At 42.5% G+C, this 24,041-nt stretch overlaps 1 protein-coding gene across 1 annotated transcript in view; it reads left to right on the top strand.

The window, feature by feature from the left end:
• Positions 1-24,041, top strand: part of LOC109471813 (titin-like) — a 309,005-nt gene that overhangs the window by 220,045 nt on the left and 64,919 nt on the right. Inside the window, 33 exon segments of the mRNA XM_019771168.1 lie at positions 336-611; positions 982-1,156; positions 1,582-1,727; positions 2,406-2,621; positions 3,390-3,589; positions 4,009-4,241; positions 4,663-4,796; positions 5,330-5,555; positions 5,938-6,104; positions 6,469-6,708; positions 7,030-7,176; positions 7,605-7,937; positions 8,548-8,729; positions 9,028-9,410; positions 9,878-10,039; positions 10,410-10,588; positions 11,004-11,246; positions 11,552-11,977; positions 12,432-12,863; positions 13,383-13,673; positions 14,329-14,566; positions 15,185-15,924; positions 16,558-16,704; positions 17,379-17,486; positions 17,846-18,055; positions 19,237-19,416; positions 19,758-19,885; positions 20,150-20,369; positions 20,892-21,072; positions 21,496-21,628; positions 22,289-22,477; positions 23,102-23,192; positions 23,595-23,728. Coding sequence (XP_019626727.1) covers positions 336-611; positions 982-1,156; positions 1,582-1,727; positions 2,406-2,621; positions 3,390-3,589; positions 4,009-4,241; positions 4,663-4,796; positions 5,330-5,555; positions 5,938-6,104; positions 6,469-6,708; positions 7,030-7,176; positions 7,605-7,937; positions 8,548-8,729; positions 9,028-9,410; positions 9,878-10,039; positions 10,410-10,588; positions 11,004-11,246; positions 11,552-11,977; positions 12,432-12,863; positions 13,383-13,673; positions 14,329-14,566; positions 15,185-15,924; positions 16,558-16,704; positions 17,379-17,486; positions 17,846-18,055; positions 19,237-19,416; positions 19,758-19,885; positions 20,150-20,369; positions 20,892-21,072; positions 21,496-21,628; positions 22,289-22,477; positions 23,102-23,192; positions 23,595-23,728 — 7,490 coding nt within the window.

Below are 24,041 nucleotides of genomic sequence, written 5' to 3' on the forward strand. Positions count from 1 at the left end.
TAGTCCCTTCAGCTGTTGAAGTCTGGTTTAAACTCATAACCCCCTGAGACACTATGTCTTGCTTATTGAGGGACAGATTTTGTACCGATAATGTTTTCCCTTTGTTATAGCTTCAATTTTAAGTTGTATTTTCAATTTATTTTTTAAAGATTTATGAACTTCAAGGTTCTCCCAAAAAAACACCCCGACGCTGGTTATAACACAGTGTGTGGGGCTAAATCACAGCACAGAGGGTCCAAATCACAGCCTAGGGAGGCCTAGTGAGAACTATGTACACCTACAAACTTAGGAATGGTAGAACATTAACTAATTTCATCTGGTACATTAACTTAAAGGTGGTCTGGACCAAGGAGGGTGAGGAGGAGCTCACCAACCGAGCCATCATCAACAACTCTCCCTACGCCTCCGAGTTCCTCATCGACGACACGAACCGCACCGACGTCGGAAAGTACACCATCACGCTCAAGAACGACACGGGCGTTGCCCAGGCAACGGTCTCCGTGCGTATCCTGGACACGCCTGGGAAGCCGAGGAACCTGCGGGCCAAGGACGTCAGCTCCAAGTCCTGCATGCTCACCTGGGAGATGCCTGAGCTGGATGGAGGCAGCGAGGTTTGTTTGCTTGTTTGTTTATTTGTTATATTAGGATCGTCATTGTTTTATTAGTATCTCCATCTCCATGAATTTAACACTATTCTATTATGTGATTTCCTTTTGATTTAGCCCTTGTATTTTAAGTGTTTAAGTGACCAAAAATGTAACTTTTTTAGATTTATTTCATTCAACTGGCAATGTGTTACAGAATGTGGCAATGCAGCATGAAATCTGTGGAAATAGTATGTCAGATTATGTATGTTAAAAAAATCAATAATTATAATTCATTACAAACAATTACAACGTGTAGAGAGTGAAAGAGTTAAGAGTGAAAAATAAATGATAAGCCTTTAAAGTGGTTAATCATCATCCTTCTCTTTTACTTCAGGTGACAAACTACATCGTCGAGCGTCGTGAGATGAGCAGGCAGACCTGGTCCACCATCTCCGTCAAGAATCCCAAACCCATCTGTATCATCCGCAACATGGTGGAGAGCAACAAGTACTACTTCCGCGTCTTACCCGAGAACGAGTACGGCATCGGTGAACCCTGCGAGATGGAAGGTATGAGATTTTAAATGTTGTAACTGAACAATAAATTGTAGTTTTAAGAGCAATACTACATCTCTTTGTAATTATTTCAAGTTTTGTCGACAATCAAAATTATGTGCAACATTTTATGTCAGTGTGAAAAAATGTAAATTGACTGCAATTCTTGTTGAACTCCTCTTAAGAGATTTTTTACTTTATGACAATTATTTACCATGCAATTGTGTATTATGTATAATGTATTTGATAGTTTGGGATGGAATGTGCTGTGTACTTAAGCGAGGGGAATTGATGTGACATTATGTTGAACCGAAAATCGATATACAATGTTGATATCAGGTTCACTTTGCACTGATTAGAAAAAAAAAATTCAGTGACTGCAAAAGTTATTCACTGCAAAAGTTTATACATTAAAGACACCTTGAACTTGAATCTTGCAGCTCCGGTCGCGGCCGAGGATCCCATCAGGCTTCCCGACCCACCGTCCAGCGTGAAGATTCTGGAGGTTACATCCAGGACCGTTGCCCTGAAGTGGACAACTCCTGTTAATGACTACGGCAACAAGATACAGTCTTACCTCATCGAGGTGGGTTTTGTTGTTGTTTTCATTATTATACCATTTACTGACAAGACATCATGATCAAATACTACACTTAAGTTCAAAGTTGATGTCATCAAGACAAACTAAGGACATTACAAAATAGAGAAAAGGAAAGCACAAGACGAACAAAATAATTCAAGATAAGCTGTGTAGTAACAAAAATCATTCGGAATGTTAGAAGGAATTTGATATAGACCTTCAAGGAAATTGTAAGCAAGTATGACAAATCAGACTGGTAGGATAGAAGAATTGTTAGTCAAATGTTTTTTTTTTCATAAAAGGTGTACAAAAAAACTGAGACCAATTTTCAATGTGTATAATTACAAATCAGATTACCAGGTCAGAGTTAGCATGATTACTGAAATCTACTTGTGGTTTACTTCCTCACAGGTTTAACGTGACACTAACGTGAACGACTGGCGTCGCGTGTGCATGGTGCGCGGTCTGGAGTACACGGTGACCGAGGGTATCATGCTTACCGCTTCAGGATCACCGCTCACTCAAACCTTTTGTTTCATTTTCTGACAGGTTTACGACACTAACGTGAACGACTGGCGTCGTGTGTGCATGGTGCGTGGTCTGGAGTACACGGTGACCGAGGACATCATGCTTACCGCTTCAGGATCACCGCTCACTCAAACCTTTTGTTTCATTTTCTGACAGGTTTACGACACTAACGTGAACGACTGGCGTCGCGTGTGCATGGTGCGTGGTCTGGAGTACACGGTGACCGAGGGAATCATGGAGGGTCACGAGTACCGCTTCCGCATCACCGCACGCAACAACGTGGGCGCCAGCGAACCAATCGAGACCGACACCGTGCTCTGTAAGGACGAACTGTCACTGCCTGTCATCAAGATGACTGACTCATTCTACCAGGTACGAGACTTGGTGTATATTCATGATAAAATCAGTAGTACAATACATAATGAACAAGTCTAAAACACAAAAATAACACTGTGACAGTAATGTCAGATAGACTCCTAGTAACTCTGTAAGGACGAGCTGTCATCAAGATGACTGACTCCTTCTACCAGGTACGGGATTCGGTTTTTCTTTTTCTAAGTCTACTTATTTGCACATGTTGAAAACAACTACAAAGTATGAATAAAAAGTACGAATTTAAAGAAAACATTGTGGAAATGAAGCAATGAGGCTTGTTGGAGTTCACTCCTGTTTGAGTCAACAACTAGTTCTTTCAACATTTTTACCGAATTGTATATTTCATGTCTACTGATTTTTGATGTCTAATGTTTATTGTTTGACTTACTTCCGTATTGTTTTGTATTATCATTGAATGTTCAGGTTTGGGAGGACAACTTGTAAAGGCGTTGATACACCTGTTTTGTCCTCCCTTCCACTTGTTTTTGCATGTGGTAAATTCAAATAAAGAAATAAAGAAAGAAACATAAAATAATGATAAGTGAGCAATAAAATATACTAATAACTAGATAACATGATTACAATGTATGACTCGTATATAAAAGTTTTATTTGCAAGTTCCTGCCCTAGAGTTGATATTGCAACATGAAACAATGCAAAGAAAAGTGAATGATGACGAGTGGAACAATTGAATATTCTAAGAACTTCTCGGCAATATTATCTATTAGTAAGCTTTATGATAATTGCAATTTTACCCCACTCTAGGTGCGTGCCGGAGCCAACATCCTAGTGGATGTTCCCGTGACCGGTAAGCCGCGTCCGACCGTGATGTGGATGAAGGGCAGCTACGAGATGCGCCGCACGAAGCGCAACGACTTCGAGCAGACCGACCGCCGCGTCGCGTTGTTCATCAAGAGGGCTGAGAGGACCGATACCGGGGACTATTCAGTTATCCTGAAGAACAGGTATCTTTTTTTTCCTATCCCAGAAGGAAAAAAAGAAAAACAGGACACTTTCACAGAAGAAAAACATAATTGTTTTTGCTCTGTTTCTTCTTCCTCTCCAAACCAATAAGGTCAATGACCTGAACCAGACATCTGTCACCATGGTAACTAGTGTTGGGTTACATCCTGTTGCAATCTTATAGCAGGAGTGATTTAGACTGTCTCCTGTCTGACCATATGAATGTCTTTGAGTGAGAATTAACAGTCTTATTTAGAGCAGACCATATGTGAAGGTAAACATTATGCATTTTATTTGCTTTGAAAATGTTATCTTCTACTTTTGCATGTATTTTTCAAATTGCATGTAAAATGTTGATACGTGTTTTGATGAATAAACCTTTCATTCATTCATTTCATAATCTTTTCATTTATTCAAACAGCGTCGGCGGAGCCAAGGAAACCTTCAAGATCAACGTCATGGACAAGCCCGACTCGCCCAGAGGACCAATCAGAATCAAGGACCTCTCTCCGAACTCCGTCACCCTCGCTTGGGAGGTTCCCAACGACGATGGCGGCAGCCCGATCACTAACTACCTGATAGAGAAGGCGGAGGCTGGAAGCACGTCGTTCCAGTATGTCACAACCTGCCTGCGCACAACATGCAGAATCACAGGTAGGAAGAACTTTCTTTTCCTTCTGTTACTTCTGTACCAGTTTCTGCTCTTATATCTCATCTACAACATTTTCTGTTGGTTTATGAAAATATTTGCTTTAATCTTATCTACGAACTCTGTTTATTTGCATTCTATGATTTGACATTATCAGTTCAATGATTGTTCACTCTGTACACCTGAATTGTACTTTGTTTCTATTTTTTGTTCAATTTTGGGTGATTATGTCAATCTGCTCTTCTGTTCTCTTGATACATTTTGTATATTCTTTTGTCGTCTTATAAGTAGTAGTAGCCCATAAGAGCCTAGACATGTACTTAACTTGACATGTAAAGCTTTAGACACCAATATAAAGCTTCAATCATTCCTTCCTTCCTTCCTTCCTTCCTTCCTTCCTTCCTTCCTTCCTTCCTTCACTCCCAGGCCTTGTGCACAACCGTGAGTACCGCTTTAAGATCATGGCTGAGAACAAGTTCGGTACCGGCCGCGCCTACACCACGGACAAGATCATCCCCAGGAAGCCGTTTGAAGAGCCAACTGCTCCTCAAAACGCCAAGGTGGGAATGGCTGACTTTCATTCTGATTATACATGTATACTATACAGTGTACACAGTTCTCACCGACTTAAAGGTCTTGTGCCTTATGTTGCTAAGGAAGTTATAGATCTGTGTACTGTTTGCAAAAAAAAATACTTTATTAAATATTATTATCTATTGTAATTGTAGCTATTAAGTTAACTTTGTAATTGATTATATTTTATGTTTTAAATGTAAAGTTAAAGGACTCCAGGAAGACTAGTAAACAAACATTGTATTACTAATGGAGATTCCTAATAAACATTAACATCTAGTAGATACTTAGGTTTTTATTACTTGTTACCCTTTTCTAATCATTTGTAATGGAAACTTTACAATGGAATTGTTGCATATTTATGCAAAGGACGTTTTATATTATGAATGTAAATGCTACCATTGGCTTTTAGAAAGTACCAAGTATTGTAGTGAAATCCACAAATTAGCAAAATGGTTGCAAATTTTTAACTTGAATAAAGCATTCATTCATTCATTCATTCACTCTTTCCTTCACTTAGATAACCGATGTCCAGGCTACCTCCATGGTTGTGAATTGGGCAGAACCCGAGTTCGATGGCGGAAGCCCGATCATCGGTTACCTCATCGAGAGGCGCGAGAAGTCGGGCAAACGCTGGGTCAAGTGCACCAAGGAGTACATCCAGACCCTCTACTACAAGTCCGAGCAGCTCATCGAAGGACTGTGGTACTCTCATCGCGTCAGCGCCGTCAATAAGGCCGGAGCAGGTACGCAGTACTGGCAAGATACTGGACATTGTAGTACATAGGGCATTTCAAACCATACCAGAGAAAACTTACAAAACCTACATGTATGAGATATCAATTGTAATATTTCACTGTGTTTTAAAGATAAACCATCTACTTATGCATGGTATTAGGTGTTGATTGCTTCAACCAAAAGCAACACCAGCAGGGGTTAATTTTAAATCTTCCTTGGGAATTAGTCTCCAGTTCAACTGTTTAAGTCCTGGTGTGATTTCTTCATATATACAGTAGTGACAAGATATAATTGTACTTATTAATATTACATCCCTCCCTTGGGAATAAGTTTCTAGTTCAAAATGTTTCAAATAAAGAAGATTAACTACTGTATTATGGCTATATACAGGCACACCGTGCGAGGCCACAGCTTTCGTGCAAGCGAAGAAACCCATCGACCCACCGGGACCTCCAGGTGCACCGGAGATCGTCAAGATGGCAAAGTACTCTGTGCAGCTGAAGTGGAACGACCCGGCTAACATCGGAGGAGCTCCCATCACTGGATACTACATGGAGGTATGTGCACATCTGTTATAACATCTTGTAATGCAATGTGCTCCCTTGTAATGTGCCTTTGCAGTCAAGCCCATCTATAGTTACTGTGGTCTCCAAAAAAAACAAACTTGACTACTTTGGACAGGTGACCAAAATATAGTCTTTAAGATAAAGATCCAAGTTACAGAAACTGACAACATTATCATACAAGATTTGGCTGTATTATATAGTATTACACTAGGTTTCTGTATTGTATAGTATCATATAGTAGGTTTGATTGCCTTTTATACATTATGAGTATTACTGACAATTCGGCTCTATATAGGGCCACAACAAGACTGTTGTTTTTAGAGAAATAAACCCTTCTCTACTACTCCTCCTCCAGGTTCGCCCTGCAGAGACCGAGCAGTGGATGAAGACCAGCGCCAAGCCGCTGGAGAAGCGTCTGGCGATCGTACGTGACCTGCAGACCTGCAAGCCGTACTGCTTCCGTACGCGCGCCGTGAACAAGGGCGGGGTGAGCCAGCCCAGCGAGGTCACCATCGTCACCCTGCCTGACGAGATGGCCGGGGTACCGCCCGTCGCAGAACTGGACGAGAACCTCAAGAGGCCTGTCCGCGTTAAGGTCTGTCTCAACTTCTTAAGATTGTTTCTTAAGTTTGCTACAAAGTCGTGTAGATCATTGTTAGTCTCTGAGCTTGCTAGCTTCTTCTTGTCTTCCTTTTTGTATGTCTTGAAAGTCATCTTGAATCTTGAAAGGTCAGCAGCTTAAGTTTACCACATAACACAAAAAGGAGAGTTTTTCCAAACTTTGCTGCTAAAATACAATTTATTTTGTATCCTTCCGTCCTATGATTGTGCCAAGCTTCTAAATACAATGCATGTATAATTTTATACAGTTCTAAGCCTTCTGACATCTGACATCTTGTACCCTGTACCCTGCCAGGTTGGCAGTGTGTTGAGGCTGTACGTGCCCGTGTCCGGCCGCCCCGCCCCGTGTGCCAGGTGGCGACACAACGGAGGAAACCTGGTGCAGACTCACCGCGTCATGTTCAGCGACACCGAGATCTCCACTCAGCTTGTCATCAAGCAGGTAAAAACAGTTACTCTTGTATTATTGGATAATAAATATTGTACCTTAATGACTGCTGATGACTGCTAATGCTTGTTGTATTATACAGTTTAGTACATGTAATTGTTGTGTAAATATTCAAACACATCAGGTTAAGTAATATTGGGTCTAAGTTACATAATGTATGCGTTGCTGAACTCTACAATCTACATTTTTATCTCTTTCTGCAAAGTATTTTCCTTTAACCAAATTGAATGATTGTAATAAATGTGTTCAATTTGTGGTTTTAAGACTGCCTCAGTGTAAATGTCCTACTATGTCTATGCTATGTCTTGTACTACTATTTACATTTACTTGACTAGGTCTTCACAGCACTTCTTGTAGTGCTACATATTTTGTAAATATGAACATCCAAAGCTAAAAGAAAAATCTGAATCTTTACACCCCAGGTGGAGAGGTACGATGCTGGTCGTTACGACCTGCGTCTGATTAACGAGGAGGGAAGCTGCACGGCCACCATCCACGTGGTTGTCATGGACAAGCCCTCCGCGCCCGCCGGAACACTCAAGGCGACCGACGTCACCGCGACACAAGCCACGCTGTCCTGGGAAACTCCTGAGGACGAGGGCAACACGCCGGTCACTCACTACGTGGTGGAGATGAGGGAGGCGACGCAGCGCGTCTGGCGCATGGTGACCGCCCACGTTTCCACGACGACATACACCGTAACCGGGCTGGACGAGGGCGTGGAGTACTTCTTCCGCGTCACGGCCGAGAACAAGGTAAAAATTTTATCCCTACAATTCTTCTAGATAGGGCATTTAAAATCATCTTATTGCAATGTACATTCAATCATACAAGATGAAAAATTGGTAAAGCCTAGGCCAGCACTAAGAGGAGGGTGCGAGGCAAGTAATACAAAATGTTAAAAGTTGCTATGTGCATCAGACATTTTGGTGTTTCAATTTAAAATCATTTGTACACAGTTAGCTGAGTGTGTATTAGATGGTTTGTATTTTCAGTGCAATTCAGTGCAACTGTCAGTTTCAGTTTATTTAAAATCGGCTGGCATGTCACACAATCATATGGTACATGAAATATGTCGAATTTTCACAAACACTGCACGTATCATGGACTATCCAATAAGTTAAAATGACAGAGATATAATATTAAAATCTGGTCATTGATCACCAATTTACAGAATTCATATAATACAGTCATAATAATTAAAAGAGCCATATTTACAGATTATTTATATAAAATCAATATACCACTATGTAGAATGCTGAGATAAAATCTTCAAAGCACGAGGTATAAACGACAGTTCATGACGTGCGCACTACAAGACTGTGAATTTGTTAATGAGAAATAAACCAATCACTACCACTACAGGTTGGCAGCAGCGATGCTCTAACCATTGCCGAGGCCGTGGTCCCAATGAGCCCGGTCCGTCCACCAGGCGCTCCGCCGAGCGCGCCAGAAATCACCAACGTTACCCGGGAGACGATCTCCCTGTTCTGGGAGAAACCTCTTGAGGAGAACGGTGCTCCCATCACCGGATATCACATCGACAGGTAACTGTGATTTTTATTTTGCGAAACCAATGCTTATTATATACTATCCTATACTATCTTTGGGTTCTGTTTAGTTGCATCTATGATTAAATTTGGACAACTCAGTTCAAAGATTGTACATCTGCATTGTGTTTTATTTATATTTTTGCTCAGTTATTCTTCATTCCTTCCTTCCTTCCCTCCCAGACGTGAGAAGACCGTCGGACGCTGGGTGCGTGTAAACAAGACGTCCATCCTGGTCCAGACCTACACTGTCACGTTTAATAACTCTTCATTCCTTCCTTCCTTCCCTCCCCAGACGTGAGAAGACAGTGGGCCGCTGGGTGCGTGTGAACAAGACGTCCATCCTGGTCCAGACCTACACCATCACCGCTTTAGTGGCAGACAACGAGTACGAGTTCCGCGTCCTCGCGGAGAACGCCGCGGGCCTGAGCGAGCCAAGCCCAATGTCCGAGGCCGTGCTCACCCGCGACATGAAGGGCCGACCCCCCCGACCAGAGGGCGAACCCGAGGTCGTCGCGGTAACCGCTACCACGGCAACGATAAACTTCCAGGCGCCTGACGGCGACGGAGGAACCCCGATCACGGGTTACATCATCCAGTGCCGTAAGGTCGGCACCCGCCGCTGGGTCGTCTGTACTTCATCCTACACCATCTCTACTACTACATTCGTCGTCACAGGTGGGCTTCTTTATTTCTTTTATTTCTTTACTAGAATATCATCAGTTGAAGAAGTATTTCAAGCCCTAGTTTCAGTTCCAAGTACTTTAGTTGGATACTTTGGATATCTTGTTAACTTTCCTACATAACTATTAGTTTTCATGCATTGTCACATGCAGCTAATCTTCCTTGAGTTACATAAAGAACAACTAAAAGGATGGAATCAAACTGATACACAGAACTAAGAAATGAAGCACAGATCTGAAGCTTTCAGATGACTTCCGCCATCTTTTTTCAGCTGCTAAAGATTACTTACTAGGTAGTCCTATAAAGCTGGTAGTAATACAATTATAAAAAATCATACAGTAACAATAACATTAACATTAGACTATTTTTAGTACAGTTTTATTACAGCTATAATTTAGAAATTTACACGAAAAGTTTGCTGACAAATATTCATGCTTGCTTGTTGCGATTGTCCACCGCAGGCCTAGTGGAGGGTGATGCGTACGAGTTCCGAGTTCTGGCGCAGAACCTGGTTGGTTACAGCATCGCCAGCCGCCGAACCATGTCTGTGGTCTGCAGGGCAAAGGTCGAGGGCGAGCCGCCGCAGGTGTTAGTCGCACCTGAGGACTGCATCTGCGCTCCAGGTGAGATTCCTCACATACTTCTTGTGTTGCCCAGCTTTTAAACCAGAAGCAGAAAGCTGAATCAAATACCATGTGGTTTTACCTTAAAAAAACTAAATCAAATACAGTGAATTGGCCTTTAAAAACTGCACCAACACCTTGAATTTGTCTTGAAAAACTGAATCAAACACAGTGAATTGGCCTTGAAACTGGATGTCATTGACAATACTGTTAATAGGCCAAATTCAAAATTATTGTAACCATCATGTATATGTACAGTATTATATGTCTATGGAGTTGGTACAAATGTAGGAGTCTGGACCAAAATCATGTACAACCCAAATCTTGCTTTATTTTGTCTTACCCTGATGTCTTTCCTCACAACTCACAGGTGAGAACGCGCGGTTCTTTACCCGGTTCTCCGGCCACCCCGCCTGCTCAGCCAAGTGGTTCTTTGACGGTGTGGAGCTTTACGAGAGCCTGAAGTACAGCATGTCTGGAGACTCCACCAACTTCTGGCTGGAGGTCTTCAACACCACGGCTAACATGGAGGGAGAGTATGTCATTAAGGTAAGGCACTGTGGAATTTCTTGATTTAATTTTTATTGGTTGGCTGTTCAGCATACACAGTCAGGGCAGCCCAACTAGTCTGTGGGTAATGGTAAGAAATAATATAAAGGGCTTGCCCTGCTGACAAAGCCTATAGAATTCTGGGCACATTTAGATATTGATTCTCGATACACAATATTAAAACCCTGCCTCTAGATCCTCTTAATAATATATCATTTTGTATTCTATGTACTTTAAAAGCTTCTAACATATTTGTAGTCAGTAATAACCTGTAGGAATGACCAGTAAATTAGAATACTAGAAATGTGAATGTTAGTGACAGCAATTCAGGACCCTGCTAGTCTGTACAACTACGAGCACTGTATAACTACAAGCACTGAATAAAACCATATTTTGTTTTTATTATCATTCTAAGGTTGACAACGGCGTTGGCCAGGCGACTGCCTCCGCCCGCATCATCCACGAGTTTGCTCCGCGCCTGACGCGTAAGCTGCCGGACACCGTGCAGGGCCGCAGCGCCGGTCTGATCCGCGTGACGGTTCCGTTCAAGGCCAAGCCCGAGCCGACCGTCACCTGGACCAAGGACGGCGAGGAGATCTGCCGAACAAACCGCATGTTCCTGGAGAGCACCGAAACCTACACCAACATGATCATCAAGGTTGGTTGTCTCTCTCTCTTTTTTTAACGGAGTGGTTCAATACAAGGCCTATACGACCACTTCTCGGCATGGAACTAGAAAGATGAGAGAAACATGGCTATGTGAAGAGATGGCGGTGAACGTTTGATTTGAAAACCTGTAGATTGTAGGTTGGTGGGAAACACACTTGTAAAGCTTGGCCGTACGGGGAAAGAAACTGTCACTGTAAAAAGATTTCGAAGTAGGAATTTGGACAGTGAAGTTGTCTCTTGGCTACGGTACAAATAAACCTCTCTCTCTCTCTCTCTCTCTCTCTCTTTCTCTAGGATGCTAAGTGGGAGGATCGTGGCGAATACACCGCCAACATCGAGAACTCCCAGGGCATCCTCACCATCAAGGTTGTGGTCGACGTTGTGGACAGGCCAACTGTGCCGCTCGGACCCGTCAGAGTTCAAGAGGTCACCAGTAACTCGATGCTTCTCCTGTGGGAGGCACCGGAGAGCGACGGAAGCTCACGCATCACCAACTACATCGTGGAGAAGCGTGAGCCTTCGGCGGGATCATGGAGACTGGTGACAGCATATGCGACCGAGACGCGGTGTCGGGTGACGCGGCTGATGAACAAGTCAAGCTACCTGTTCCGCATCATGGCTCAGAACGCCGTCGGACTGAGCGAGCCGCTCGACACGACGGAGCCAGTCACCGCAGAGGACCTGTACAGCAAGCCTGACAGGATCGAGAACCCGCCCGAGGTTTGTATACATGGCTACATAATCATACGAGTATATGATATTAACAGAAAGAAATTAATAATATTTGACCATATTTAACTGCTATGGTGTCATTCTGATGTGGGGCTATACAAACTCAGCTTCTACTTGCTGTTGATACATACATTCTAGCTCAACTGGTAATCTTTTAATGAATTTGTCTGTGACAAACCTATAAAGAATGCTACATATGTTGTTCAACCTTTTATCTAATGTATGGAACATGTAACACACTGCTAATGCGGCCAAGCAGGCCCCATGAACAATGAGCTTAAATTAAACTTTGGACATTATTTTGTATGTTGAGAACTGAGCCATCCTGTGTTTGTGCAGTGAAGTCTTTTGAGACTGACTGACTGTAGTAATAGGAACATGTAATTCAGGCCGTAGGCTACCAAAAGTTCTTTTAATAAAACCCATTATCATTATTCTCTAGGTGGTGTCTGTAGACAAGGACTCGGTTGAGCTGAGGTGGGACGAGCCGCTGTCTAACGGTGGCACCATCATCCTTGGCTACATCGTGGAGAAACGCGAGAAGACCGGGAACTACTGGCACCGCGTTACCCCAACCCTCATCACCGAGAACACCTACACCGTCACCGGACTGATCGAGTTCTCATCGTACCAGTTCCGCATCCGTAGCGAGAACGCCATGGGCGTGAGCGCGTCATCGGACGCGTGCGAGTATGTGACGATTAAGGACGAGCGTGAGATCATCCTGCCGAGGTTCGTGCGGAAGCCGCAGGATTGCGAGGTGCGGGAGGGCGAGACCGGAGAGTTCACCGCTCACATCATCTGCACCTCCGATTACATCCTCAAGTTCTACAACATGTACGGCAAGGAGCTCAAGACTGACGACAAGTTCAAGGTAGGAATCGTTCCTTCTGAAACATTGTCCCAAACATGGCAGCCAAAATAGCTCATCAAATGCATGAAAACATTATGTTAGAATCGAGAGATGTTTACAAATGGAATGCAGAAAAGGTAAAAATGTTTTAAGAAGTATTTCCAGGGTTATAAAATAAAAGGTAGAAGCCTAGCTGTCATGACGAGTTGGAAAAACCTTATAAAATATAAGTGCATCAATCAATATTTGTTGTGAGGCGATAACAAACGCAGTGAAGTAAGATACAATAAAGTCTCATCACAGTGGTATTAGGTGTTCAGTAATTCTATCATATATTGTAATGATATGCAATATTATTCATTTGATTATATGCATTTGTGTTGAATTTAGGCTCAAATTTGATTTGGTAAACTTTGATGAAGAATTAGCAACTGAGCCATCCTGTTTTGTTTGTCTGCACAGTAAAGTTACAGTCTTCTGAGACTGACTGACTGACAGTAGTATGTATTTATGGTAATGAAATACATTATTCCTATTTAGGTTGTGAAGGAGCCAGGCTACATCAAGGTGCAGATCCTGGACGTGCACGAGGCGGACTGCGGAGAGTACACCTGCCGCGCCGCCTCCAGCGCCGGGGCCGTGACTGCCTCCGCGCAGCTCTCCATCCGCGGTGACCCGAAGATAGACCTTCCCGAGGAGATGAAGAAGAAGATCAACATCCAGCGTGGAGAGAGCGTCTGTCTGAAGGTGCCCGTCTATGGCGACCCTGCACCCATGGTGACATGGGAGAAGGAGGGAAGGACCATCGTGGACGATGGCATGCACTTCCAGGTAATTGATTTACACCAACTTCTCTTCTTTCTTTCTGTTTATTTTCCCATCCATGTGGTGTTCCTTAAATACATTGTAGTGATGACAATGAAGACCATGAACAGAATGAAGTTTACTGCATATTCATGCCCCATTGTGACTAAATGCAGCATTAAAGTTAGATACAGGAGATGTTGACTGATAGGGAAATATGCTATGTTTTGTCTATATCTATAATTTACATTCTTGGTAATGTATTGCAGCTATTCTTGTTTTGTTTCAAATGCATTTTGTTGAAACACACAGAGGCAGGCAGGCAGGCAAGATGTTTCTTTCTTTCTTTATTTCTTTATTTGAATTTACCACATGCAAAAACAAGTGGAAGGGAGGACAAAACAGGTGTATCAACGCCTTTACAAGTTGTCCTCCCAAACCTGAAATGATAATACAACAATACGGAACCAAGTCAAACAATAAACATTAGACATCAAAAATCAGTAGACATGAAATATACAATTCGGTAAAAGTTATACACAGAATTGATTATGTACAAAAATTATCAAATGTCATTATGTACAGATTAAAAAGGTCATCTGATGTATGCTCTCTTGGGATATATATAAACATTGCTTCTTGTCCAATCCTCATTTGTAACTGTGAATAACTGCACTTCCAGATCATGTCTGGTAAGAAGTCGACCACCCTGACCATCCTGGAGGTGGACGCCCACGACTCCGGAGCCTACACACTAAACATCATGAACAGCATCGGAGAGGACACCGCTACGATTAACCTGGAGGTGGCCGCAGTGCCTGATCCACCAGAGGAACCACCAGCGGTCAGCGAAGTGACCGGGGACAGCGTTAAACTGTCCTGGTCTGAGCCTACTGTTGACGGTGGTTCTCCTGTCACAGGTTGGTGAATGGTTTACTGTAATTCCTGATTTTTTCACTGTACAGTTATATTCACTGTTTTCACTGTCACTTCTGTACTGTGAACTTATCATTACGGTTAACAAATAATTCCTAGTCTTTCTTTTTTCTGCACCTGTCACCACAGTGAATATATAGTTCCTTGAACTTACATGTCCATTTTTCTCTGACCGTGAACTTTTGCTACTGTGAACATAAAGTGAATTACAGTTTTTAGAATTCAGAGTACATACAGTATAATACACATTAGACATTAGACTAGCAGCATTAGCAATGTTATGCTGTAGGTAAACCTCTTCTGCTCTTCTGAATGTAGATTGTGGTAACTATTTGTAAAATAACTCATCTTTTAATTGTCAAATATGCCTAATTCAGTGATCATTGTAGCTGCTATGGCATATTATCTGTTGCGAAGGCCACCATGTCAACTGTGACCCACACTCAGGTGTAGGGACTGACACGGTCATCATACTCGGAAAATCTGTATCTGTACATGAATTTGTATCTGATTGCAAATAAAGATATTGAGTGATTGCCATAGATAGATAGATTTTATTATTGAAATAAACCTGTTTTTCATGCATTCATTTTGTTATCCAGGTTACGTTGTGGAGCGTCGCGCCGTGTCGTCCAACCGGTGGATCCGCATCATGACGGTTCGTACAACCACCTGCACCGTGTACGGCCTGAGGAGCAGCAATGAGTACGTGTTCAGGGTTAGCGCCATGAACGCTTTCGGCTGCGGCCGCACCTGCATGGAGACCGCCGTGGTTCAAACACGCAGCACGTTCCGACAGAACTACGATGACGAGGTTGACACAGAAGCGCCGTGCGTGCCTCGCACCTCCTTCATCAGCACCGGAGGACCCGAAGACGTCTACGACTTCAAGGAAGCACTGGGAAACGGGGAGTTCGGATCCGTGTACCGCGTACTTGAGCGCTCGACCCGCCGCACGTTTGCCGCTGTCGTGGTCACGTGCAAGACGTCCGAGCGCAAGCAGGCCTGCCGGAAGGAGATCGAGCTTCTTCACAAGCTTAACCACAAGCGAGTCCTCCGTCTCTATGACGCATATGAATCCCACGATCAGCTGACGCTCGTCCGAGAGTTCATCTCAGGTCGCGAGCTGCTGGAGATGGTGATCGACCACCGCGTGCACTACACCGAGGCCGACTGCATCCACTACACACGGCAGATCTGCGAGGGACTGGAGTTCCTGCACTCCAAGAACGTGCTGCACCTGCACCTGCGGCCTGAGAGCATCATGTGCTGCACGCACGTCGGATACTACGTCAAACTGACCGACTTTGGACGCTCCATCCAGGTCAAGCCTGGACAGAAGGTGAGGACTTCTACATGCAATCGTTTGTCCAAGAATATTCCATTTCTGTTTATTGTATTCATAGGAAATAATGTAGCTGTTGCAATGCAACTTGCCACCACTTGACTTGACTTGACCAGCATGTAGTAAAATTTACCAGTTTTAAAAAGTTACAGAAGGTGAGGACTTCTACATGATTCAGATTCAGATTTTATTGCCATCAACTCGTTTGTAACATACATGCACATGTCTTGCAGTTGTCTGAGAATATTCCATTAATATTTCTAAGACGTAACGCAATCTTTTGTAGCAGTTGCAAGCAACTTGCCGCCGGCATGTAGTAGAATTTAGTGTTGATTGTGATTTTATGATAAAGTCAGATCTTTGATTTGTACAAACAGTGATAAATGAATGTAAACAATGATTGTGAATATTTAAGAAGCCAATACAATACTTAATTTTCTATTATATGCCAAAAAAAAGTATAAAATTCAGCCTGTAGCTGTGATATGCTTGATGCGTGATATGCCTGTAGCTGTGATATTACAGAGCATAACTGAAATATTTTAGAAGTCAATAGTTTTATATCATCTGTGCTTTTGATTACTGATCATAAGGCCAATGAACTCATGATAAACCATTCCTCCCTTCCAGATCAACATGAGCTACATCTCTGCTGAGTTTGTTGCTCCTGAGGTGATCCACGCCGAGTCCATCGGCAGGTCCACAGACATGTGGTCTCTCGGCTGTATCGTCTACCTGCTGCTCGGCGGGACTTCGCCCTTCGAGGGAGAGTCTGAGGTGGGTTTATTGTTTATTTTCCAGGGGAAACATGTAGCCTGTACCTTTTTCAGTAAGGGGAAAAAAAAAACCAGGAATCAACAACATCAAATAAGATTATAATTTTTGCTGCTGGGCGGGACTTCACCCTTTGAGGGAGAGTCAGAGGTGGGTTTGTTTGTTTGTTTGTTTGTTTGTTTGTTTGTTTGTTTGTTTGTTTGTTTGTAAATTTCTCCAAGCTAGACAGAAACATCCCACCTGACTCTGAACTGCAGTATTATAGTTCTCAGGCCGACACACTTACCTGTATTTCACATCAATAACGATAAGAGTAGGTGTGTTGGATTTACCCTGTCCTTGGTGCTGAATTCACCATCCATGCAGCTATTGTTAGAAGCACTTGTCATAAAGAGTAGGGGAGTTCCTGACTAAGGAAAGTGCCTCTAGTTTAACCACACCTGATAAACCTCAGATCATCCATAGTTTTTTTTCCCTGTGCCTTGTTTACCCAAGAGATGACATGACAACATTGAATAATGTCATCTTTATGTTTACATTTGTATTATGTTTTATGAGCAGCGGATTCACATAAGCGCAACAAGTGCTTCCTATCTAATGCTCAAAAATCCATGTGAATAAAATAAATAAAAGATTGAATAATCAATGATATAATGTGGTATGTATTGTGTTCACAGGTGGAGACGGAGCGTAACGTCCACGAACAGCGCTGGGCGTTTGACGCTGAGGCCTTCGATAACTTGTCTGATGAGTGCCTGGACTTTGTGGACGGGCTGCTCTGGAAGGTAAGGAAGAAAAAAATTTTTTAAATGAACTTGAACATGTATCATTTCCTCATGTTGAGCATTGTTTTTGTCCCTATTATTCGCAAATAATTGCCGGTTCTTACTTGTATACATTTAGCTTTGTGAGTAATTTTTCGGTTTGAACATGTAATGTAATTTTTTGTGTGCAATTCAAGCAGTGGATGGATTCATTCAAAGACAAGGATTCCAAACTTGAAAATACATGTTTATTTTTTGATAATGTGGTGTAAATAAGCTACAAAATCCAGTATTTAAAGACCTGAAAATGCAAGCTTATTTTACTAGTTGGTAAACTATTAATGCAGTGTTTTAAACCATTTCTAATTCATCCCTTGCAGGACAAGAACTCCCGGTACACTGCCCAGGAGTGCCTGGAGCACCCGTGGCTGAGGAAGGGCATGGAGACAGTCTGTTCTACTGACATCACCAAGACTCGACACAGGCAGTTCTTCTTCCGCAGAAGGGCGTACGACAAGTACACCGCTTCTCACGCCATCGGCCGCCTGGCCGCACGTGGCGTCGCCCGCTCCGAGGCTGTCGAGAAACAGGTTTGTCCTCATTTTCTTTTGTTAATAGAAACTTAAGCCCTCTATCTATTCTGTTAACGTGTTGTACAAGCTACAATCATGCTGCTATAGCTTTATATTTATTAACAATTTGAGGCCGTCGAGAAACAGGTTTGCCAACTTTTGTCCTGATTTTCAGATAGCTATAGAAACTAGCTATCTAGCAATCAATCAAGTATGAAAACTTTAGTTATGGGTTCACCACACCACGAAGTGGTGTGGTGAAACCATATTGCTTTTTCTGATGTTTCTTCTCCTCCTCCTTCTCCTCCTCCTCCTGCCATATCTTTAAATGGATTCAGCTTCTTCATTTTAGGGCCTAAGGTCCTGAAATTTGGTATGGAGGTACAGTGGGCAAATACCCCTAGGCGTTTTTTAAATTATTGTGATACAGGCTTTTAGAATGGTTTTATTTGAGTTTTTTGGCTGTGTTATAGCAAATGTATTACTGTGTTAGTCTGCCTTGTTTACCACGTTTGGGCATGAGTCATCACAATGGAATGCAGGGCATCAACCAATAGGCATGCAGCTTTCCTCTATACTTCTTGCTGATTGGCTGTTGGGATTTAACTTGATTAACACCTGCACAGAAGCATTTCCATACTGACAGTATGTCTGTATTCAAGTGTTTTGGTAGGTATTTCAAGCTTTCCTGCTCCAGCATTGGAATGCCGGGCATGGACGTTTTTTTATTTATTTTGAAAATCAACAGTTTGCATTATGCAATTAAAAATCCTAACCAATAAAGTAGGGAATAGCTATCCAACTGTTGTTTTAGTTGTATTTTACTTCATATTATAGTTATATCAATGTAAATCATTGTTTTCCCTTGTGTTTCCCATTCTTTCCCTGCCATGTCGTAAAATGTGGTGAACCCATCGCTGTATTTGCTCCAAAGCAAATATTGGCCTTTCTAGTTAAGCCTTACATCTACTACAACTTCTTGTACTTGACATGTAGACATTGTAGGATGTATCCTGTCAAGCTATATTGCTGCTAAGCACAATCTACACGTTGTACTTTTTGTTTGGTTCTGTGCTTTAAGTGTCTCAGTTCTGAAGCAAGTACTAGTTTTTTCTTCTCTCCATTTGTACACCTTCTTAAGCTCTTGTTCCAATTGTATCATTGCCATTAAATACAAAATTTATGCAATATAATTACAGGTCACCCTGGAAGTTGAGCGTGACGATCTCGGCCCTAAGAAGGTGAGCCGCGTTCGCCACGTGACGGCAGTCGAGGGCTGCGCCGCGAGGATCGACCTGAAGATCCACACCTCTGCAGAAACAACCTACTCCTGGCAGAAGATCTGTGCCCATCATGGCTTCCACTCTATGGAGCGCAAGGTACAGTCACTAGAGACACAGACAAATACAGAACAGTCAAATACAGGACAGAAAGACTTGAAAACTATCACATACATGTTCCCTATAGTATATAGTGAGGGTTTTGCATGCTTGATTTAATAGCCTTAGTAACAGCTGTACCACCTTGTTGTTTCTCTTGTAGTTTTTCTGTGATGGTACAAGTTTTGATTAAGATTGTATTGTACTGAATCAGCCATTCAACTTTTAGACTGCGAGTGACTTATCTTGTTGATCACATTTGTGCATTTAGCCCATCTGGGCAAGAACATGCAATAAAGATTCATGTACATTCTGATAAAACATTCATCATCCTCATCCAGGACGTTACCCTGGAGGAGGGAGGAAAGTACCAGATGAAGTATGATCGCTCCACCGGCAGGATCAGCCTCATCATTAACAACATCACTGCTGACGATGATGGCAGGTACACCTGCACTGTGGAGAACAGGTCAGACTTGTTTTCTTTCATCTATTTGCACAGAAGACATATATAGAAAGTAAAAACTATCAAATGCAACAAACTGCTTTCTTTGCTACCTGATCTCGTGACAATTTTTGGTGACAATTTTGGGGACAATTTTTCTGACAATGTTTTGTTACAATTTTTGAATCAATTTTTGAAACAATTTTTGTGACAATTTTTATGACAATTTTTGTGACAATTATTTGTTACAATTTTTTGTGACAATTTTTTGTGACAAAATCCCTGCAGATTTGGCCGTGTTCGCAGCTGGACTGAGCTGACGGTGATCCTGATTGACGGCACGGTGACGCGCAGACGTAAGGAGCTGTACAACTACACGGAGCATGAGGAGGAGGAGGTGGTGACGGACTGCCCGCCCAAACTCCTCCTGCCGCTGTACGACCGACATGTGTACCAGGGAACCGCCTGCAGGCTGGCCTGCGTCGTCAACAGATGCAAGGAGCCACAGGTTCGTTTGTTTGTTTGTTTGCCTGTTACCAGTAAACAATCTTAGCTGTGACACACAAGTTCTGTACGGTAAATACAAGCTGTGTGAGACCGGACTGTGAGGTTTGAACCACTCACACCGGGAGGGACCTCTACTCTTTTCGATAAGTGCATCAATATGTGGGATCTTTAACGTCCTCAATATGTGTTGGTTTCCTCAAACACAGAAGCTTAAAGTTTGCTTTATATCCCATCCAAGAGGAGATCCCTAAGCTACTTGTATATACTCATTTTCACCTAAGTCTAGTGAGGGATTAGGAGTTACGTGTCTTTCCCAAGGACACAACAATGGGGCCTGCCAGGGATTCGAACCCAGAACCTTTAGACTCTGAGTCAACAACCCTTACCACAAGTCAAAAATACAATGTACTAGGTGTAAAGTGCCTTTCCCAAGGACGCAATGGTGGTCCCTGTCAGGGATTCGAACCCAAAACCTTTAGATTATACTACCCTAACCACAAAGATCTTTTTGTCTCCTTCACAGGTGAGCTGGTACAAAGATGGAAACGCTCTGGAGACCAACGGGAAGTTCCGCATGGTGGAGGAGCTGGGACTGTACAACCTGGAGATCAGCGACGTTACACTGGAGGATGCTGGGAGCTACGCGGCGACCTTCGTCAACGAGTACGGCGAGATGTCCACAAGCTGCACTCTTCATGTCACACGTACGTAACCTTACAAGTTTGCTGACATTTGTGATTAAGTTTTTCTCAATATGCCGCAGCAAGATAGGCCTTCAAATGTTCTTTGACATGAATTCTTTAGCCTACAAACCATTGAACAAAGCAAGAAGATTGTTAGAACATTTACCTTAATGTGTTGAATAAATTGTATATCTATGCATATATATATATATATATATTAAAGAGCTGATAAATCTTTGTGGCAGAAACAGGGAATTTTCCTCTGTCAGTTTTTCTTGAAGGACTCTTTCAGTCTAGTCTCTAAGTTCTAGTAAAAAAAAACATACCATGACTGATCTCTAGACCCGTGATATCTTGATTAACAATTAAATCCACACAACCAGTCTTGTAACATGCATATATATGGTTTTTCCCTTGGCTAAATTTTCCCTCTATTCTGTACAGCGAGGAAGGTTGCTGAGGCAGAGTTTGTGAAGCCAATCTTCAGGGTGAGACTGGAGGAAACAAACGCAGCCGAGGGAGACACCGCACGGCTGAACGCTCGCGTGCTCGGTATTCCAGACCCCGTCGTGTCCTGGTGAGTTTGTTTGTTTGTTTGTTTGTTTGTTTGACAAGTGAATGATTACTGGTGATTACCAGTGGTGTGAACTACATGCTCTTTTCTGTAAAATCTCACTATATTCTTGGTGCGAGTATATTATACTTGGTGTGTAGCATACTTTCTGCTTAAGTTGTTCAACATTTTCAATATGTCAACATACTGTAATTCACTTTGTCGTCATGGTACCAAAATTTTATGGTCTGAGGAAAGTAGACATGTTCACAGAAGTCAAGGTACAGAAACGACATTTTAATTTAACAGTGAACATACTGTACAATACAGTACAAGGCCTTGCCTTGATGACTTGCAGCTGCTTTTGACAACTACTGTAAAAAAATCTGTAATTACAGTCTGCTAGCATCTGAATGAAAGCTCACCCTACATACAGTGTACAGAATTGTCTCGACGTAACCTGAAACTTCTGTATCACCTGTATTGTCTCAAGACGTAACCTGAAACTTCTGTATCACCTGTATTGTCTCAAGACGTAACCTGACACTTCTGTATCACCTGTATTGTCTCAAGACGTAACCTGAAACTTCTGTATCACCTGTATTGTCTCAAGACGTAACCTGACACTTCTGTATCACCTGTATTGTCTCAAGACGTAACCTGACACCTCCTTACCACCTGTAGGTTCAAGGACGGGATGCCGATCCATGACCAGGCTCCGTATGAGTTTGTGTTTGAGGACGACGAGTCCTGCTCCCTGCTGATCCACAACTGTCTCCCCGAGGACTCTGGGCTCTACACAGTCAAGGCTGAGAACTCCTGTGGCTCCAGCGACTGTGACGCCATGCTCAAAGTCCGCAGAGACTATGTCAAGTACGTATTTTTTTATGTCTTCATTTATTGACTTTTCAATATTCAACAGAAAGAAAACTATGGTACAGTATGTATGTAAAACATGCATGTAACAACAAAACTGAAACATGATATCAGGAAACATGGTCTACCCCTTGGTATGGACACACAAAAGAAATTAGATTCTCTTCATAGCTTGTCCAGATCTGAAGGTATAATTTGTTGTATTTTGTCTGAAAGATGGCAACATTCTGGTCTTGACTTGTGGCCATCAGCAACTTTCATAGCAAAATTGTCTGAAAAGCATTCAGGACTTTTAAAGGCACTTTCAATGCGTTCTAACCACCTGCCCAAGTTTTTGATTATGGGTGCAGCTCTCTGCTCTACATGTACATGTAAATATTTTAGAGGAGTTACTAATTTCATAAAGGTACTCTTGTACACTAGTGTACAAATGTTCTTAGGATTCCAGTTCCAGAAAAAATAATAGGACCTTTGTTAAAATGTATATTACTTGTTTTCTTGTATTCACTCAAAATTATTACTGTGCACCACTGAAGTAAATTTTTAGGTACGTAGCTTGCAGGACTTTCAAAGTTCTGGTTTTCTGATTCTAAAATCCTGTCCACCTTCCCCCCACCCCAGGGCCACACCTTACAAGTCTCCCTACCAACACCTGATGGAGATAGAGGACAGTGTGCCGTCACTGGTGCCCCTGGCATATGCAGAATACGAGGTAAGGACTTCACTCTTTCTTTGTTTTCTTTACTTTTTTGCTGTCCACAAAGCAGTTTTACTACAGTGCAGTGATTGGATGGCATTTCAGCACCAGGGAAACTTTAATTTTTTTTAGCCTTGACTGTTCAGACCTTGACTGTTAAAAAAATACTAGGAATGTTCCTGATTGGCAGTGCATATTTCTGGCCTTTGTATTTTTAACAAGACGTGTGTTTTTCCCTGGGGTTTCCAGAGAGCTGAGAAAGAGAGTTGAGGAAAAAAATACTCTGGTACTTGAAGGCATGGCTATTTCTTGTCCTTTCTGAGCTGGTATTAGATATTAGAGCTGGATTGGCCTGTAAATAGTGCATATTTCTGGTTCTCTTGTATTTTAACAAGAGTTTTTTTGTGGCGTTCCCAGAGAGCTGAGTATGAGAGTATGGAGTACTACCAGGCGCGGCGACGCGCTGAAGTGGCTCAGGCCGAGGAGTACATGGCACAACCGCCTTCCACCATCTCTCCCGCAGGCTCCGTGTCTTCTAAGGAATCTGACAGGTAAACAAACGTCTCGAGACATTCAAACCATCTAAGATGGTAGTTTGGATATATTTTTGCAGAAGTAAATCTGCCATGTAATAGCAAATGTTGTTTTGTGATGTGCAAAGCAATGTCTTAACTAGGATATATTCTACCCACCATTGTTGGAATGTCACAAAGCCACTGTTGAATGTATAAAGAAATAGACAGAAAGGTTCTTGCTTCCCATTTCTTACCAAGTTGCTCCCTCTACTGTTGATTTTTTTCCATCCCAGCCCTTGGTTCCTATACAGTAGCCCTTCATATTGCAAACCCCATATTCATGTTAGAA

This window comes from Branchiostoma belcheri, unplaced genomic scaffold (assembly GCF_001625305.1).
Source record: "Branchiostoma belcheri isolate BF01 breed outbred unplaced genomic scaffold, Haploidv18h27 scaffold26, whole genome shotgun sequence".
Lineage (NCBI taxonomy): Eukaryota > Metazoa > Chordata > Leptocardii > Amphioxiformes > Branchiostomatidae > Branchiostoma > Branchiostoma belcheri.